This window comes from Hyperolius riggenbachi, chromosome 7 (assembly GCF_040937935.1).
Source record: "Hyperolius riggenbachi isolate aHypRig1 chromosome 7, aHypRig1.pri, whole genome shotgun sequence".
NCBI classification, from domain to species: Eukaryota; Metazoa; Chordata; class Amphibia; order Anura; family Hyperoliidae; genus Hyperolius; species Hyperolius riggenbachi.
The window spans coordinates 320,096,059-320,117,327 of NC_090652.1; the positions used below are offsets into that span (position 1 = coordinate 320,096,059).

The 21,269-nt window shown below is 45.5% G+C and overlaps 1 protein-coding gene across 1 annotated transcript in view; it reads left to right on the forward strand.

Moving 5' to 3' along the window:
- The window catches only part of LOC137525261 (protein mono-ADP-ribosyltransferase PARP14-like), a 70,156-nt gene that overhangs the window by 38,544 nt on the left and 10,343 nt on the right, over positions 1-21,269 (forward strand). The window contains exons 13-14 of the mRNA XM_068246285.1: positions 6,448-6,654; positions 18,110-18,712. Coding sequence (XP_068102386.1) covers positions 6,448-6,654; positions 18,110-18,712 — 810 coding nt within the window. The remainder of the gene's footprint in view (positions 1-6,447; positions 6,655-18,109; positions 18,713-21,269) is intronic.

The following is a 21,269-nucleotide window of genomic DNA, read 5'->3' on the forward strand; positions in this document are numbered from 1 at the left end:
TGCAGGCAAGCTGGTAAATATGCACAGCATGATGCAGAGCTTGCCTGGAGGGTCTGTGGGCAAACATCTGTCTGGTCTCTCCCCATTGTTATGACTGCATGTGTGGGTAAGGTGTTTAACAAGCTGAAAAGTTTTTGACAGTCCCTAGATTCCAGGAGGGCTTCTTTCTGACTTGTGTGAGAGACTGACAGGGACAGGAGTCCGATTACAGGCAAGTAGCCTGTGTGATGTGGGACTGCAATACAGATAAGTTCTCTGCTCCATCTCAGGCTATTCTCAATTTCTCCACTCCTCTCTCTGGGCTAGTGCAACGCCAAAATCACAATAGCAATCGCTAGCAATTTGTGAGTGTGATTTTGTGAAGTGATTTTCAGAGCGATTTTTGAATGAATTGCTCAAAAACATGCTACATGCAGTATACCTGCGATTTTGAAAAAATCACAACGCTGCTGTGGGAACACCCACATAGGGTAACATTAGCCAAGCGCTTTTCAAATCACTGTTGATTTGAAAAACGCTCAGAAGCACTCTTGGTGTGCAGCAGCCTCCTTCATTCACCTTTGTTTCCCTCTTCCCCTAGAGCTGGCTGTGTGTTCTTGTCTTACAGGAAAGCTAAATAAAAGTGCAATCCTGGTGAGGCAAAATATTATTATTTAGTATTTATATAGCGCCGCCATCTTCCGCAGATGCATATATCCCTGCATCATATGGCTATCGCTTGTGGTATGTGAAACTATGTAGCATATTCCACTGAATTGTCCAAACTAAGTCTATCTCCTGTTCCTCTCTCGGGGAGTTGTTCCAGCGCTGTACCCCGTTCACATTTGCTGCTACCAGAAGCCCTCAGAAACCCTCGTGTCCTTGAGTACTTCCAAAGATAGGCAGCTCCGTAATACACCAGCGCACTTTTGTGCATGGGCAGTATGGAGCCACCTGTATTCGGAAGCACTCGGGGACATACGTGCTTCTGGACCTTTCAGGAATCCCCCCCCTTAAAAATCCTGCGTTTGCCCCTGGAGGACCGCAGTGTTAAACCCCCCTAAAGACCAGCCAATTTTTTTATTAAATTGGCCACTGCAGCTTTAAGGCCAAGCTGCAGGGCGGCACAACACAGCACAAAAGCGATTCTTCCCCCCCCCTTTTCTCCCCACCAACAGAGCTCTCTGTTGGTGGGGTCTGATCGCCCCCCTCTCCCCAAATGTTTGTTTGTTTATTTGTGCTTGTTTATTTGATGATTTTTTTTTTTTTTGTCTTTTTTTTTTTTATTAATTGTAAACCCCACTCCCTCCTCCCGCTAGCCAATCCCCGTGATCAGCTGTCATAGGCTTCATCCTATGACAGCCGATCACCTCTGTTGCTCAGGAGGGGACAGCCATGTCACAGGGCTGTCCCCAGTACAGCGCTGCTGCTGATCGCAGCGCTGTACGTGTAAATAGAAGTGTCTAACAGTCTCCCGAGCGGCAACTGCCGCTCGGAGAATGAAGGCGGAGCTCCGCCCACCAAGCAGGAGATGCGCGCGCACCCTGCGCACGATCTCCTGCAAAACACAGCCCCAGGACTTTACGCCAATTGGCATTAGGCGGTCCTGGGGCTGCCGCCGCGGCCACGCCCATTGGCGTGACGTGGGCTGCAACAGGTTAAAACAAAGTATTTGTGATTATTGGAGTGATCATATGTCTCCCACAATGCATCACTGCTGAATATGCAAATCATCCTTGTCACTGTAAGATAACCACACCTCCAGATCCGCTGGAATGCAATGATGGGTTGGCTTGCATTACATTCATATTACAGAGCCAAATTAACCCAACATGCACATAGACTGTTTTGGATTGGTTGATCCTCATCAGTGCATGGCATGGATTAATCTGGCTCTATGGGGTAGGGACTTGAAACACCCAGTGTTTCAGATTGCACTGCAAGCTCGTGGTGAACCAGAACTCCTAGGAGAGTATAAGGGGCTACAAAGGACCAAAAACCCCACTTACTAAAAATACTATGCAAAGCAGACTTTTTCCTTCTTAAAGGGATACTGTAGGGGGGTCTGGGGAAAATGAGTTGAACTTACCCGGGGCTTCTAATCGTCCCCCGGAGACATCCTGTGCCCACGCAGCCACTCCCCAATGCTCCGGCCCCGCCTCCGGTTCACTTCTAGAATTTCAGACTTTAAAGTCTGAAAACCACTGTGCCTGCGTTTCCGTGTCTTCGATCCCGCTGATGTCACCAGGAGCGTACTGCGCAGACACAGACCATACTGGGCCTGCACAGTATGCTCCTGGTGACATCAGCGGGAGTGAGGTCACGGCAATGCAGGCGCAATGGTTTTCAGACTTTAAAGTCTGAAATTGTAGAAGTGAACCAGAGGCGGGGCCGGAGCATTGGGGAGTGGCTGCGCAGGCACAGGATGTCTGCGGGGGACCATTAGAAGCCCCGGGTAAGTTCAACTCATTTTCCCCCAACCCCCCTACAGTATCCCTTTAAAACAGAAGGTATTTGCGAATCGTGATTGGCTATCCAAGTGATTGCAATTCTGGGTTTGCACCTCATATTGGCCCCCACTCTTTCTTATTGACCCAAGGAGGTCGCTTACCTGCTAGTTTTCATACTAACAGACTGACTATGGAAGAAAATACTGCTGGTTGTGTGGTCAGGTTTGTCAGGAACCGGCCCGCAGCGCACCTGCAGATACGGTTCCCGACTGTGGGTTTGACCAGATCGAGATGGAAGCAGCCTTAGTCAAGCTAAAACAAGGCTGTGACCCCTCAGGACACCTCTCACTGCTACCACTAGCTGTTGCTAGACACTTCCACTCTGCTGCCGAGTGACTCGCACTGGCGTTTTCGTACGTTGGCTCAGCTGCGCGCTTTAGGCCAACGTATGACAAACGCCCCACACACACGCACAATTGCAATCTTACACTGTAGTGAAGCAAAACCACTAACAGTCGTTCCGAACGATACTGTTAGCCATTCCGAGACTTTCCACTCTGCTGTCGAGTGCGGAAGTGCCCCATACACAAAATGCAATTACAATCTTATACGGTAGTGTTGCTCAATCATACAATCAGGCATGGACTTATACACAGTTACACTTCAGTCTCTTCTAGGCTATGAGTGTTAGTTTAGTACAGCAGAAGTCAAACTTATTAAATAACGATTTAATATTCCAGGAAAAAAGTGGAACAATGCAGAAAATAATATCTGCAAAAGATTTACAAAAACAAAGTAACAGTTACAAAATAAAAGTTACAAGGATAAAAGTTACAAAAATACACACAAGGCTATTTGTGTAATGATCCGCTCAGCTGGCTGCACAGGCAGACAGCTGTTTGACCATTCCTTATGTCTGAGAGATGCAGGTCTCTGGAAACGACACCTGGCTTCATCTTGCAACTTTCAGAGTTGATTTGCTGAGGGTTTTGCATACATGCAAATTGCCCAGCTGTCTCCTTTGAGGGCTGGCAGTATAAAAGCCTTCTGCTCCCAGAAGGCTTTGCTGGTCATAACGGTTTGTTAAATACACTCCTGGAGTGTCAGCCTTCCCTGATGGATTGTTATAGTTATCTTAGAGTAATTCTGGGGACTGCACTAGGCAGCTCCTCTAGTGCAGTTAGCTTGCTTATCTGTTTTGTCTATGTTGCCTCTCTGCTGTGATTGTCCTGTCGCCAACGGTGGTCGATAGAAAATCATCCTGCCTGTCTGTGAGTGCTAACCAGAGCAGCGGTTGCTACTGGTAGCCCCTTCTGTTTCATCTGTGTTGCTTGGATCGCACTAGCCCCTAGCGGTAGTGGCTGTGGATCCTTCTGATCTGTGATCCTGTTCCTGAACCCGGATCGCACTCGCTCTGGCGGAAAGAGCAGTGGATCTTTCCTATCCTGTCCCTGAACCCGGATCGCACTCGCTCTGGCGGAAAGAGCAGTGGATCTTTCCTATCCTGTACCTGAACTTGGATCGCACTCGCTCTGGCGGAAAGAGCAGTGGATCCTGCTAACTCTGTTTCTATACTTGGTTCACACTCGCTCTGGCAGAAAGAGCAGTGGATCCTGCTAAGCTCTGTTGCTTTACTTGGATCGCACTCGCTCTGGCGGAAAGAGCAGTGGATCTTTCCTATCCTGTTTCCCGTCCGTCTGTCTGTCTTGTCTGATACGAATGCTTGCTGTAGGCTCGGTGAGGTAACTGTTAAGCAAGCGCTCGCGTTCTCTGTTTCGTGTTTGTGTGCCGGTGGTTAGTTAGACGTGCTTGTCTCTGTTGTGCTTAACGTGCGGAGATCGCGCTGTAAACTTGTTCACTGTTGCGAATGAGTGTGGTGTTCGCGTTTAGTTAGCGTTTGTTATTTTCCTTATCTTCTCATTGTATGATTTGCTGTGCCTTTGCTACTCTCGTGCCCTGTCTTGCTTAAGTCTTGTGTCACCTCTGGTAATCGCCTCTCTCACGATTGCGTTCCTACTTTGTTTCTACTGTTGTGTGTGCACCGTCGCTGGTTGGCGACTAGATTGGTGCACACATATACATTCTGTCCCTGTGCTCATTCTCATTCGTAATCGCTTCTCTTGCGATTGCGTTCTCACTTGGTTTCCTCTGTTGTGTGTTCACCGTCGCAGGTTGGCGACGAGATTGGTGGACATACATACATTCCTCCTCTGTGCTTATTCGGTCTTGTGTCGCTGTTAGCAATTGCCATCTCTTGCGATTGCCTTCTCACCTGATCTTCATGGTTGTGTGTTCATCGTCGCTGGATGGCGACTAGATTGGTGGACACACATACACTGTCGCTTTACTCTCTCTCTTTAAGGGCTATCTTGCCCTGCGTTTCTTCCCTTCGTACAATTCCAATCTGGCGTCTGTGGCAGGGCAGAGGATCTGTTCCTCTGCACTCCACAGCTCCATCTGCCGACAGGAATTTCCCTCTACAGGTGCGTTGCACCTTTTGCTGGGTTCTCTCAAATTATACGCTTGTGGAGGATTTCCACAGTGTCAGCGTGCGTCCTGTGCGCTGACCACAGAGATAATTCCACAATCGTTACAATTTGCTTACCAAAATAAACAGGGATCAGGATAGAAGAACCTTGGACTTGGTTTTTGTGGACGGACACAGTTCTGGTTGGACCAGGAGCCAACTTAGCTTGGACCGGGAGTCCACCCAGTTTCAGCTACCATCAGGAGCGGACTGATTTTAGGTATCTGCCCCTGCTTTTTATGCTGGGAGATTTGGCTTGAGGCTGCAAGCCCGTTTGGAAGAGGGGAATTCGTTTTAATTAAATTTCCAGACATAATTTAATTCCCAGAGATCTAACTTCCACATGTAAAAGTGTATTATAGCACACACACAACAAAAGGCTTCCCTACTCCAGGTTACAGGTGGCAACACATTGGTGACATTATTTCCTAGCAGATCAAAGGTAAGGATCTGACTGGCTATTGACTAATTAGCCATCTCCTTGCCAGAGGCTAGCAAATCCATTTAGCATTCCCTGTTCTTAAAGAGAATCTGTATTGTTAAAATCGCACAAAAGTAAACATACCAGTGCGTTAGGGGACATCTCCTATTACCCTCTGTCACAATTTCGCCGCTCCCCGCTGCATTAAAAGTGGTTAAAAACAGTTTTAAAAAGTTTGTTTATAAACAAACAAAATGGCCACCAGGCCAGGAAGTAGGTTGATGTACAGTATGTCCACACATAGAAAATACATCCATACACAAGCAGGCTGTATACAGCATTCCTTTTGAATCTCAAGAGATCATTTGTGTGTTTCTTTCCCCCCTGAGGGGGGAGTGCATAGCAGAACCACAACACTGAAGAACTTGGCAGCCTTCCAGACACAGGCTGACAAGTCTGACAAGAGAGAGATAAGTTGATTTATTACAGAGATGGTGATAGCAGAAAGTGCTGCAGTAAGCCAGAACACATTAGAATAGCTTTTGGAACTTGTAGGATGATAAAAAACAGGATGCAATTTTTGTTACGGAGTCTCTTTAAGTGTTTCCTAATTAGAAGCAGACAATGATAGAGTTAATTTACATGTACATACAGAAACTCCATGAAGCCAGCCTGGCATATCTATACCTTTGACATAATACACAGCAGATAGAAAAATGAAAGAATATGTTCCTGTATTATCCTTAACATCATCAGCACCCCAATATATCACCACAAGGTTGATCCCTGTAGGTTGTGATAGCCCCAAAAATGCATTTGTGTAATTCCAGTCAGTGTCATTGCTGGTTCATCCGGTAAACACCTCAGTCCTCTGCAGCCCTCCTCACACATCCCACAAGGAAAGGTTCCACATCACAGTCCTGTAAGGAGAACAAATGAGAACCTAGCAGAAGGATCTGGCATAGCTTGCCTAGAAGATTGTGTTGACGAAAGTATTTTGTTGTTGGGGTTACTATAGAAAATGTTGAATCATAGATTTGAAATGAAATGAGTGTGTCTTGTTAATGCAGGTGCTGGAAATTTAGCAGCCTCGGTGGTGGCGGATTCCCTCCTAGACGGTGTGGTGGACTTCATCAGTGCAAATTCAGTCAGTTCCCTCCAGACGGTGAAGGTGGTTCTCTTCCAGCAGCAGATGCAGAATGACTTCTACACCAGCATGAAGAACAGAGAGGGAACCCCTCTTCCTGTACAGAAATCCTTCCTCACCAGAGTGACAGGTGAGTTTTCGGGAGAGATCAGGGACTTCTTTTGGGGGGCACATATCAGGAAGGCAAGAAGAATGTCAAGAATATGGTGGAAAAGAAATGACATGGGGAGGGTGATTTTATATCACAGGAGCCTATAGGCACAGATGCCTATACTTCACCCTCCATGAACCTACCAACCCCCGCCGAACCGTATCGTGTGCTGGCCCAGCTGTCACATCTCCCTTGCTTCCTTTGCCTGTGAAAGAAAGGCCAATACGCTCTTAAACCCCCCAAAAATCCATACCCTGGTACAGGCTCAGGTTAGCCAAACCAGTAACAGCAGCAGATGAAGGAGGATCCGCAAGCACAGTGGTGTAGTAAAAGCTGAAACTTTTTATTGAAGAAACCACATATAAATAACATGAAATGGTCAAAGGAATAACTGACGCACATCGGGCTCAGTATTCGCCCTTAATCATAGTTATGCCATTCCTGGTGAGAGGTGGGAACTTTATAGCCGGAAGGTGGAGGGGGGGGGAAGAGGGCCTTGCCCCCACCGACTAGAGATGTCGCGAACCTCCGATTTTCGGTTCGCGAACCTCCGCGGAAAGTTCGGTTCGTGAAAAAGTTTGCGAACCGCAATAGACTTCAATGGGGATGCGAACTTCAAAATTTTAAAAAAATTTCTACTGGCTAAAAAAAATGATAAAAAACATGTTTCATGGGTTCAAATACCTGGACCACCCTCCTCCCTTCTAGCAGCTGTCCCTTAACTAATTAGTGTAGGCAGACAAGTGAGTCAAATGGTATAAGGACCTTGCTTGGAGGAGGGAGGGGGGGCGGGCCTTGAGCAGTGTGTTTGGCAATAATGTGCCTGCTGACTGTGATGTAGAGGGTCAAAGTTTTGCTCAATAGAGCATTATGGGGCGAATCGAACTTCCGCAAAAGTTCGCCTGCTGCAGGCGAACGCGAACCACCAAAGTTCGCCTGGAACTGTTCGCTACATCTCTACCACCGACCAACAAAGAACACATCCCTCTTAAAGAGACAAATACATATATCCAATACATAGTAACATTGATCATATACAAAGCATAGGACAAAACCCTCTAAAACCACTTTCTTATGTAAAATATGCACATAAAGGTGCAGAAGAGAACGGAAGGGGGAAGAGGGAGGAATACCTAGCAAAAAGATAAAGAACAATATAGAATTGTTTAAAAGTCATATATGAGACTTATATCCAAGCGGGTATTTAAACCCGCCGGGGTACAAGTACCCATACGATGAATCCAGAAAGCTTCTCGTTTAAGGAGGAGTCTCTGTACGTCTCCGCCTCTAAATGGAGCAACCACTCTTTCTACTCCCTGGAATTTAAAGGAGGTCATATTCCCATTGTGACAACCCTCAAAATGTTTCGACACCGCAGATTTTTGAAAAGTGTTCCAGTTTGCCCCACAGTAATGTTCACCTATTCTTGCCCGAAGATTCCGGGTGGTGCAACCTACATACTGTATACGGCAACTGGTGCACGAAATTACATAAATTGTGTATTTGGTATCACAATTGATATATTGCACAATGGGAAAAGACCTATTCGCTGTGAAAGAAAACACAGAAGTACCTTTTTGATGACATTTACAGTAATGACATGTAGAAAAGCCACAGGGGTAAGAGCCCACTGTGGTAAGCCATGTTGGAGTGCGTATGGAGGTGGTGGATCTGAAAAGGCTGGGAGACAATGTGGACCCCAAAGTGCGAGCCCTACAGGCCGAGAAGCGACAACCTCTGTCAAGAACAAGCTTGAGTTTTGGGTCTGAATGCAGAACTGGAAGATATTTTTTAATAACCTCTATAATATTCTTATATTCCAGACTGTATTCTGTTACAAAAGTAACAGCTCCCATACCTGTTCTACCCGGCCGTCTCCTACCCCCCACCAGAAGTTCCTTCCTAGACTTCTTGGCAGCCTTATTTCGGCTTGACTTAAGTTGTTGGTCAGTGTAACCTCTCTGTCGTAGCCTCGACTCAACCAGGGTGCACTCATTATTTACATCCTCCAAGTTAGAGCAATTGTGAATTGCTCTAATTCACCTGTGGGAATGGCATCAATGGTGTGCTTAGGGTGGCAAGAATTGGCCAATGTTGGTTTTCTAAAGGTACGTGTAAAGATTGATTGTGACAAAGGATCAGCAGTGAGAGTAAAATCCAAGTAATCAATAGCATTTGCATCAGTATTCATCATAAAATTCAAATTGAGTTGATTGTCATTCAAATAATCTAAGAAGGAACCCAAAAGCTCCGGAGGACCCCCCCCCCCCCCCCCACACACACACACACCAACAACAAATCATCTATATACCTCCCATACCACTTGATATGGGAGGAAAAAGGGTTATCATCCCCAAAGATGCGGAGCTCCTCCCACCAGCCCATGTAGAGGTTCGCTAAGGAGGGGGAAAACTTTGCCCCCATGGAAGCTCCGCATCTCTGGAGATAAAACCCACAATCAAAAACAAAAAAGTCGTGTGTGAGGAGGAACTCCACAGCCATTAGCAAAAAAGACTGTAGTGAAGAATCAAGACGAATATGTAGTCAAGTCGAATTCTAGTGCTTGCAAAGCGAGTGCATGAGGAATAGAAGAATAGAGAGAGGCGACATCTAATGTCACCCCCTGGAAACACCCATGCCACTCAAACCTTTCAAGGCTAAAAAGAACGTGGCGGGTATCTTGAAGATAACCCGGCAGTCTACACACCAGGGGCTGGAGATGTGCATCCACCCATTCGCCCAGGCGCTCCCCCAAGGAGCCAATACCTGCAACAATAGGTCGGCCCCTTGGAGGAACGCCCGGCGTGTGGATCTTCGGGAGGTGGAACACAGGGAGAACAGGATGAAGAGGGCACAAGAATTCAGAAAGACGATTAGTTAGTACCCCCATATTCACCCCATGCTCCAGCAGCCCCCGGAGGTCCCGAGCGCAGTCGGAAGTGGGATTGTGAAGCAAGGGCAGATACACATCCCCATCGCCAAGCTGTCTAAGGGCCTCGTCCCTATAATCCCGAACATCCAGGACCACAACCGTCTGTTTTTTTTTTATTTTGGTCGTCTTTTCTTTTGTTTGAATTTCTTTTTTGAAAATTGGTAATAGGATGCCTTTGCCTGTCATAGGTAGCTACAGGTGTCTCTCAATACTGAGGGTACCTCTGGCCCCCTAATGCTAAGTAGCTAGTGTTGCCCCTAACTGAAAGGAGATCACATCAGAATGGACTATAAGGAATTGTTGGAGTTGCCTAACTCAAAAGCCAACATTTTTTGGGGGGAATTCCTGAATGCATTCTGAATTTCACAGATTCTGAGTTTGCACTGTTAAATCATGAATTCTTGCTTTGATGTCCTGGAGCGATGTGATTTTATAAAAATCCTCCATAGCATTGCATGAGCAAGAGCTTTTTCAAATCACCAGCGCTTAGAAAAGGCTTCTAGTTGGTTTGAGTCCTCATTTAGTATAAATGAGGAATAGTTGAATTTTTTTTTTTTTTACTGTTTTTGAAAAATTGAAAACCTCCTGCTGCTGATCCTCTAATACAGGGATTCCCAAACCTTTTGGGTCGGGTCAACATACTTCAGACAGCTGGGGGGCCAGAGTATACATAAAATATTGTAGAAGTCTTTGTGCACCAGACAGTGAAACCTACTCAGGTGACAACCTGCAGTCCAATTGGACAGCAGTGTCACCTGATATGCAATTTGATTGGAAACCAGCGAATTACTGCTTTCTGGCTTCATTCTATATGTAGACCACCAATATTTAAAGATGTAGCTGACCACATCTGTAATACAATTTGTGTGTGTGTGTGTGGGGGGGGGGGGGGGGCGGTAAAAAAGCCTCAGGGGGCCACATTCAGACCGTGGGTCTTAGTTTGTAGATCACTGCTCTAATAGGTCACCTATTAGAGGATCAGCAGCAGAATGAGGCGGAACTCTGGCTGTCATTAGGGACAGAGCAAGATATACCTTCAAGTGGGTTCAAACTCAGGTCCATCTTCAATCTGTCCTTTTCCAAGGGTCCTCACATCAATCCCTAATTATCTTTTAGCAGACAGTTTGGTGCCAGTTGGAGATGTGTAAGGGTGAAAGGAAACAGAACCACAAAAAAACAACTATTTGGATCCAATATTAATATTGTCAGGCAGGTGGTGGTGGTGGGTGGAGGAGTTGGGCTATTTAGAGGAGGGGCACAGGTTATTAGGCGATGAATCCATTTACATCAGGTTACAAGCGGCAAAGCAGACCCTACCCAGAATATCAATATGAGCTCAAGAACCTGGTCACCAAAGCATTTCTTCTGAATAGTCACAACTTAATTTCTTCTAGCACATTCCCAAAATACGTAAGGACTCTTTAATTCCCCCGGGATGCCCTATAGTTGCGGGAATGGACGGCCTTTTGGCCCCCATATTGGACTATGTTGATCATTTTTTTTTTACAACCCATAGTGATCAAAATCAAAGCATATACTAGACAGTGGTGCTTATCTGGATTCCGGGTATCAGAACTACCCAGATAATTCAAACTTTTTGCACTATCCGAACTTTGAATAGCAATTTGGATATTTTTTAAAATCCGAATAGACTATTGGAGCAAACTTGGATTTCCCATCTGAAATCCGAGCGGATAGTTAGTTGAGATATCTGAGCAGAAGCCAACATCACCTTCAATGCCAAAAATCCCTTTCGAAGAGAGAGAGAGACCTCCGAAAGTTTTTTTGCCATTTTCAGGTAACTACCGGTTTTCTATCCGGATATCCGAATCTGGCTGGATACTGAGGTCGGATATCCAATTCAGATCCGGGTTGGAAAATTTTAAACTCTGATATCCGACCCGGATCGGATATCTAGGTATCCGGATCCGAATTAGATCCAGATGGTGAAAAGTGGTATCCAAGCAGCACTGATACTTACTTGAGACTCAGGTTATGTATTTGACATAGTAGAGAGCTTAAAATGGAAAGAAATTTGCTAGACTGGAGTTCTTTATACACCGGCATTCCTCACAAAAGGCTTGGAAGCTGACAGTTATTTTTTATCCCAGGATGGGTCTTTCAACTCTTTGCAAGCCCAGTTCAATTTGGATTTGTTAATGTTTGCAATAACACATCATCCTTTTTCCTTTACACACCTGTGGGATGGCTATGGGGGTGGTGTTTGCTCCAAGTTTTGCTAAACTTTACATACTTTTGAGAGGATCATTACATCTGATGATGTACTAATAATTTGGGATGGAGAAGAGTGGGAACTTCTGAAATTCCTAACACACTGCAACAATGACGATTATGGGCTCCAATTTGTGCATGTTGTACACCATGAAGAGATTTTGTTCTTTAAAGGAAACCAGAAAGGAGTATATGTACAAGTTTTATACATACCTGGGGCTTCCTCCAGTCCCATTCGCATGGGTTGCTCCCACACAGCCGTCCTCCGTCTTCTCCCTCTTCGGTAACGGGTCCCGTAAGTTCGGCCAGTTGGCGCATGCTCAGTGCACTCCTCTGTTTTGCACCTGTGACTCGTTACCGAAGAGGGAGAAGACTGAGGACGGCGGCGTGGGAGCAATCCGTGCGGGTGGGCCTGGAGGAAGCCTCAGGTATGTATAAAACTTGAAGATATACTCCTCTATGGTACACTTTAACTTGCAGCTCTATCATGATACCAGTGGAAATATCAGTTTGCGTAGACACTTTAAACCACCAGCAGGAACTTCCTTTCCCTTGTAGGAACAGCAGGGAGAGGTGGCAGCGTTTCCCGAAGCATATGAATGACTACCAGCATGGGTGTGCAGAGCCTAATTATAGGCAGGATACACATCTTGCACTCGATATGGTTACACCAAAATAACATTAATGGAGGATGTTAGCATCTGTTTTTGAATACAAGGTGTGTATGTTGCCTCTAGTGGGCTCTGCATTCCTCTGTTGATAGTCATCCAGATGTGGCCTGGTCTTAGGATGTGGTGCCATTTCTCCCCTGTCTTCATAGGAACAGTTGTCATCATCCAAGGTGGCTCAAAAATGTCCTCCAAAGACAGTTCTGTAGACTACAAAACACAAAGTGCATGTCTCGATCAAATCTTTACAGACAAATGCCATGAGAAACTGATGACGGACAAGGCTGAAAAGAAGATACATTCAGAACAAGGAATCAAAGAACTAATACGGGCCCTAACTTTATAACCACATATAACAGCAGCGCAGAAGAGATAAATCCAATAATCTGAAAAATTGGATCCTTGATTAAAAGGGGCCAATTTTCTCGAAGGCGTTTACCTTTAAGACCACAAACCATCTTTAGAAGAGCCAAATCTCCAAAGAATCAGATAGTATGCAGTAATGTTGGTGGAAAAAAGAAACCCCAAATCAGACTTTGCATAAATTGGAAGGTAACTTCAAGTGCAGATAACAGCGATGTAAATTCTGCAAATTCAACAGGTATCGTACAAAAAGTATCCAAGTAAATAGCAATACCATCAGTAATAAGCACTTCAGGAATTGTTCTTCCACGTATGTGGTCTGTCTGATTTCCTGTGATTGTTCAAAATATTATGAAGGTAGAACTACTAGATCATTAAGGGAAAGGTTTGAGAACACAGACGATGGGTCGAAGATGGGGCGGAGTAACATAGTGTACCCAGAATCATGGGAAATCCTCAGAGAAGTGATGGGATTGGAGGTCATTTCATCAGAACAACCATCGGGTCAAAGATTCTGTAAATTATGTGAAAGAGAGGTCTTCTGGATTTTCAAATTGAACTCTCTCACACCATCTGGTCGTAATGCAGACGTTAAAGTAGCCAGTTTCATCTAATTTTGGGTCCTTTAAAGGGACTCCGAGCAGTGCAGAAACTATGGAAAGATGCATATCATTTTAAAGCGCTCTTTCTCCTCTTTCCAATGATATATAAACCACCACCCTACGTCTTTTAGTTTTCGCTATTTTCGCGATTGAAATTGCCGCGGCCGCGATTTCGATCGCGAAAATAGAGAAAACTAAAAGGTGTAGGGCAACGATTTAGGTGTCGTCAGAAAGAGGAGAAAGAGAGCTTTAAAATGATATCCATCAAGACATAGTTATATTGTATTACACAGGACGACACTTTCCCCAGTGTCAGCAGCTCCATTTTGCTGAATGCAGCTGCTGACTTTGACAAAAAGTCGCCCTGTGTAATACAATATAACTATGGCTTGATGGATATCATTTTAAAGCTCTCTTTCTCCTCTTTCTGACGACACCTAAATCGTTGCCCTACACCTTTTAGTTTTCTCTATTTTTGCGATCGAAATCGCGGCCGCGGCATTTTCAATCGCGAAAATAGCGAAAACTAAAAGGCGTAGGGTGACGGTTTATATATCATTGGAAAGAGGAGAAAGAGAGCTTTAAAATGATGTGCATCTTTCCATAGTTTCTGCACTGCTCGGAGTCCCTTTAACAACAATTACTAATTTCTCCACCCAGCAGCCCCCTCCCCCACCTACCCCCACCCCTTTCCTTACCCCTTTTTCAGTTTGTTTGCGTAGGTTTGCTTTCATGTATGGACACCAAGCATTATTATTATTATTTATTATTATTATTTATGTATAAAGCGCCAACATATCCTGTGGCGCCGTACAAAGTAGGAAAACAAACACGGGGTACATAATGATACAGACAATGATATACATCAGATATGGACACTGGTACAACATACAGAACTGGTGATTACAATGACAGATCTAAACTTTTTGACGTTTTTGTACAAAATTATGGAGTATTGGTGATGAATTTGTTCCCGATTGGTCCCAAAGGAGGGCGTCTTTTCTTATGTGTTTAGCTATTGTTTCCAGCCCTTAAAGGGACAGTACACTTATGTGTTTATACATAGCTCTAATTGTTGGTGTTACACTGACAGATGTAACATGATGAATAAAATGTATAACAGAGTGTGAGCTATGAAATGAATAACAAAATCCATGACACAAAAGGGTGACAGAGCCCTGCCCTTGCAAGCTTACAATCTAAAGGAATATTGGGGGGTGGAGGGGCAAGAGGTGGGTATACAGTATACATACAGGCAGTGCGTGTTTAGGTTATTTAGTAAGCAGTTAAACTAGATGTGAGGTGAAAGGGGGAGTGGCCTAAGTTAGGGCATATGCTTGTCGAAAAAGGTGAGTTTTGAGGGAGTGTTTAAAGAATGGGACAGAGCTTTCCAGTGTACACAGTGCCAGCAGACTAATGTATATACAGGGCATTTACACGCCTCCCTCCACCTGGACGTATCGCTGCTCCTTCTCCAACGCTGACCGGTGTAGTATTGCAGCCCACTGTGGCCCTCTTGCACACTTATTTGCTTTCCTTTGGTATGCCTGCCATATCATTTACACTCATGTCATTTGTCATGTACTGATTCTGATATGAGCATATATATCTTTACACTTTAGCACTTTACATTGGTGTCACCCCTACTGTACGTATGCACAGTAGAGTTGGGCCGAACCTCCGATTTTAGGTTCGCGAACTTCCGCGGAAGGTTCGGTTCGCGTTAAAGTTCGCGAACCGCAATAGACTTCAATGGGGATGCGAACTTTGAAAAAAAAAAATTATGCTGGCCACAAAAGTGATGGAAAAGATGTTTCAAGGGGTCTAACACCTGGAGGGGGGAGTGGCGGAGTGGGATACACGCCAAAAGTCCCCGGGAAAAATCTGGATTTGACGCAAAGCAGCGTTTTAAGGGCAGAAATCATATTGAATGCTAAATGACAGGCCTAAAGTGCTTTAAAACATCTTGCATGTGTATACATCAATCAGGTAGTGTAATTAAGGTACTGCTTCACACTGACACACCAAACTGTTCACTGAACAGAACAGGTATGCAGTGGCGGGTTCACTGAACAGAACAGGTATACAGTGGCGGGTTCACTGAACAGTACAGGTATGCAGTGACAGGTTCACTGAACAGGTATGCAGTGGTGGGTTCACAGTACAGGTATGCAGTGGTGGGTTCACAGTACAGGTATGCAGTGGTGGGTTCACAGAACAGGTATGCAGTGGTGGGTTCACAGTACAGGTATGCAGTGGTGGGTTCACAGAACAGGTATGCAGTGGTGGGTTCACAGAACAGGTATAAAGTGGTGGGTTCACAGTATAGGTATGCAGTGGTGGGTTCACTGAACAGGTATGCAGTGGTGGGTTCACTGAACAGGTATGCAGTGGTGGGTTCACAGAACAGGTATGCAGTGGTGGGTTCACAGTACAGGTATGCAGTGGTGGGTTCACTGAACAGGTATGCAGTGGTGGGTTCACAGTACAGGTATGCAGTGGTGGGTTCACTGAACAGGTATGCAGTGGTGGGTTCACAGAACAGGTATGCAGTGGTGGGTTCACAGTACAGGTATGCAGTGGTGGGTTCACTGAACAGGTATGCAGTGGTGGGTTCACAGTACAGGTATGCAGTGGTGGGTTCACTGAACAGGTATGCAGTGGTGGGTTCACAGAACAGGTATGCAGTGGTGGGTTCACAGTACAGGTATGCAGTGGTGGGTTCACTGAACAGGTATGCAGTGGTGGGTTCACAGCACAGGTATGCAGTGGTGGGTTCACTGAACAGGTATGCAGTGGTGGGTTCACAGAACAGGAATGCAGTGGCAGGATCACTGAACAGGTATGCAGCCAGGAAAAGCTAAGCCTAACTAATCTTTCCCTATGAGAGACAGACAGCAGCTCGCCCTACTCTCACTAACGCAGGCACACGAGTGGCCGTAATGGCCGCCGCTGCCTGCCTTATATAAGGGGGGAGTGGCTCCAGGGGCTAGTGTAGCCTAATTGGCTACACTGGGCCTGCTGACTGTGATGTAGAGGGTCAAAGTTGACCCTCCATGGTGCATTATGGGGCGAACCGAACTTCCGCAAAAGTTCGCCTGCGGGACGCGAACGCGAACCACGGAAGTTCGCATGGAACCGCAGGCGAACCGTTCGGCCCAACTCTAATGCACAGGCACTCATAGATATGTTGGGCATTCACCATTAGTATTCTAGACTCAAGTCTTCACCATGTATCTGGGGCTCTTTTGAACCCCGAGTCATGTGGCGCAGCGCAGATATTTATTAATGTGAGGTGTGGCGTGTTATTAATGTTGGACATTATCAGGTGTCGGACTTTGTTTCCCTGATGGGTTTTTAAGTGTTTTTAATCTTGTTTTCATCTGTGGCAAATAAAGATTGATTGTTTATATATTTAAATGGTGGTGCAGCGTATATGTACAGGTTGCTTTTTTCCTTCCACTCACTGTCTGCTTTGTTTTTCCTGTACTTGCACGCCCTGACATCTTGGCGTGCAGATGTGGCTTCCTTAGGGGTAAGAGTGCAAGATACTTTTCTGGCCAATTATGATTTTTTATATTATTGTCTTTCTACGTTAGTGTTCCCAGGGAACCCCTTTGGTTCTTCTAGGTTAATTAATTTTATGACATTTACGAATTTAAAGTAATTCGGAGCTGACGAAATATGAAAAATCGATACTTGCATGGGGCTTCCTCCAGCCCCATAAACACGTGCGAGTCCTTCACTGTCCTCCCGCGGTCTGACGTTCAGCCGCAATCAGCCCCGGTAACTGGCTCAGTGGTGTCAGTCTGAGTATACTGCACATGTGTGGTAGGTCTGTGCATGCGCAGTAGACCCAGACTAGACCCAACTGAGCCAGTTACCAAGGCTAAAGGACTGAACTGCAGACCATGGGAGGACGGTGAGGGACTTGCACATGTTCATGGGGCTGGAGGAAGCCCCGGTTAAGTATTGATTTTTCATATTAAGTCAACTCTGGTACACTTTAAGTTAATGTGTTCATTAGAAAGCTTATTATGATGTTTAAGATGTGCTGTGAAGATCTATTTACTGTCCTCATGAGGTCACTCTCCTGCAGCAATACTGGTCTCCTGCAGCTAGTTCCATGATGCTCCCAACATTTTCAGCAGCAGAGACCTCTACACATGTTTAAATTCCCTTAGTGATGACATAAGTTTTGGATGACCAATGAGAACACGCAGCTTGCCATGTGATCAGTCCAGCCAAGCCCACTTTCCCATTCTCTATATATGCTTACGTGTGCTTGCCTGTGATGTACCGGAAGAAGGCGTTGATATGCCAAAATGCATCGTCAGGTCATAGGTACCTGAAAGTCCGCACCGTGAGCTTGAGTCCATTGCCATTCAGGACACGACAGTAGGAGAGGCATCTCGTGTGGAGTTGATGGGTGCTAGCCCTTTTATAAGCGTGTTGATCAGTAAGGGTGTTTTATTGTGATTTGTTTAATCATTAAATGGTAGTTCACTACAGAGTGCTCCTCCTAGTGTCTGTTTCAGGACAGCAGATGATGAACCTACATAAATTATGGGATCACTCTTGTAAATCTTTATTTTCTCAATATTTCATAACTAAATGCTTTCTTACTCTGGTTACAGAATTTTTCAAGTCACCAAAAGCAAAGAAGCCAGTCCAGAAGCTGAGCGCCTTCCAGCTGGTAGAGGGCATTGAGCCGGTGATCTTCAGCTTGTGTGCTGAGGACCAGGAGAAGGTGGACAAGACAAAGGCCTGGCTAAAGAAGCAGATAGAATATGAGCAAGCTGAGAAGGTGATCAAGGATGAATGTATCTCTGAACTAGAAAACACAGAGATGCAGAAAATATCTGATCTGCAGAAAAAGTTTCAGGTCTCTGTGACTTACCAACCACCGGATCCATCCATCAAGATTCTGGGCCTCACCCGGGATGTCCTGATGGTGTCTAGTGAAATTGAGACCATTATAAACCGAGCAAAAAACAGGAAGCTTAAGGAGCGATCAGCTGAGCTGAACAGTAAACTGGTGGAATGGAGATACAAGCATGGAGGGAACATGGTCGCCTTCGATAAGATGATAAATCTGGATCTGGAAGAGGCAAAAGAAGGAAACACAGCCCAGATCACAGTTCAGATCTGGGGGAACCAATACACAGTTGATTTACGAAGACAAATTGCAACAGATCAGCATGGAAAACAAATTGAGATTGAACGGGTTGAAAAAAATGGTAAGTGCATTTTGTCTCTTTATTAAAATTCTATTATGTTCATCATGTCATGGGGTGAAGGTGTGTGTTTTGGGTAGAAGAGTAGGAATGTGTTTCGCGCATTTCTTTGCCTTTGCACTTTTTCCATCATTCTCTGTTTCTCCTAAGTGATATTTGCACAACTTGTCATAAAATCAGCAAACAAGAAAATACTCAAAATAAATTTGATAGGACTTATCCACCATCTTTTGGGTACATTTTCAAGTGTAAAATGCTGAAAATTTAGTTTACAGAGAAGATGAAAATTATCTCCTAGGAGATAACTCAGGTGAAAAAATGAATTGCATATAGGCCTGGGTGTCAAGGGCTCAGTACATTCTTGGATTTGCACTTACCTGTCGGGACTTTCTTTCACTGTCTCTTACTCCAACACTAAATCCTCTCCTCACCCGCTGTCTATTGGTGTACCACAAGGGTCCATCCTTGGACCTCTTCTCTTCTCCATTTATACTCATGGCCTGGGACAATTAACCTCCTTGGCGGTAACCCCGTGTGTGACACGGGGTAAGCCGCCGGAGGGTGCCGCTCAGGCCCTGCTGGGCCGATTTTAATAATTTTTTTTTTGCTGGACGCAGCTAGCACTTTGCTAGCTGCGCCAGCACTCTGATCGCCGCCGGCCCCTGCCCGATCGCCGCTATCTGCTGCGGCGCGGGCCCCCCCCCCCTCCAGACCCCAGCGCTGCCTGGCCAATCAGTGCCAGGCAGCGCCGAGGGGTGGCCCGGGACTCCCAATGACGTCCCGACGTCAGTGACGTCGGTGACGTCATCCCGCCCCGTCGCCATGGCGACGGGGGAAGCCCTCCAGGAAATCCCGTTCTATGAACGGGATTTCCTGATCGGAGATCGCCGAAGGCGATCGAAGCGGGCGGGGGGGGGTGCCGCTCAGCAGCGGCTATCATGTAGCGAGCCCTCGGCTCGCTACATGATTAAAAAAAATTTTTTTTAAAAAAAAACTGCTGCGCTCCCTCCTGGCGGTATTTTTCATACCGCCAAGGAGGTTAATACACTCTCTTTTGGTTTTCTCATATAACCTCCATGCTGTTGACACCCAAATCTATCTCTCAGCTCCTGACCTCTGTGCACTATTATCTTGAGTTCCCGACTTTCTCTGTTTTGTTTCTGCATTCCTGTTTCCTCACAGTAACAATAAGTAAAATGGAGATTGTGCTATTACCTTTCACTCTCTCTCTGCTCCTCCTCCTATAGTTACCTTTAGTTAAGAAAAACCCTGATAACCTCAACTCCTAAAGCTCACTGTCAGGGGGGTAATTCTGTACTCTGAGCTCTCATTTAGACCACATATTAACACATTAACATCCTCCTGCTACTTCCATCTCAGAAACATCTCCAAAATGTATCACTCCCTTACACAGGAGGCTACTAAAATACTTCTACATGCTCTAATCATGCCCCTTCTTGACTACTATAACACTGCAGTCTACAAAAAAACAAACAAACAAAAAAACAGATTGGCCCCTCTCTAATCCCTTCTGCTGCCAGTCTCATTCACCTTTCCTCCCAGTCATCTGATGCTGTCCCTCTCTGCCTATCCATTCTTTGGCTGCCAGTCACCCAAAGGATCCTGTTCAAACTCTCAACACTATCGTAAAAGTCTCTACACAAGCTGTCCCATCCATACATTTCTTCATTAATCTCTCTAGATATAATCCCTCCCTCCCAGAACTGTCACTCCTCCCATGAGAGCCTCTTGTTGTCCAGCAAGGTCACATTCTCCCGCTCTTGCATCCAGGACTTCTCTCGAGTGTCACCTCTACTTTGAAGCTCTCTTCCACAGCCTCTCCGCCATGCACCACGCCTGGAAATTTTCAAAAGCTCCCTGATGACACACCTCTTCAGACAAGCTTATAATTTGTTAAAGTTAGAATCTGAGGTGCTAACAACTTTGTCTACTCCCCCAGTTTCCCAACCCTATTACCCTCTGGATTATAAGCTCACAAAAGCAGTTAGCTCCCCCTAGAATTTCTTGTTTCCGTTGCACCTTGCCAAATGAACATGTACCAGTATTGGGAATGTTTTCAAACTACACATCTATTGTATGTACTTGTGCAGCTGGATGCCCTGATTGCACAGTGTGGTGAACTGCACATGTATCTATGCTATTTGTACTATGTTCAGCACTATGGAAGATGTTGATGCTGTGTAAAGAAAAAAAATGATAGAGATAATACAAATGAGAAGTCACCACTGTTCACTGATTTAAGTAACTGTACTAGGAGCAGAAATATTTGTGCAATGGCCAGGAGTGGCATCTTGTCTATAAATGCTTCTCTGCACACTAGCAGAAAGCATTGGGCAGCTTCCAGCAGATTTCGGTGGTGTGTGGTGTGCATAGTCTCCCCCCCCCCCCCATTGACATTTCAATGGACAACACGTATGCAAGATGCGACATGTCCATCGTTTAACGTTGTGGGGCACCCGCGTTTCAATCTGTCTAAAGGAAACCTGAAGTGAGAGGGTTAAGGAGGCTGCCATATGTATTTCCTTCTAAACAATACCAG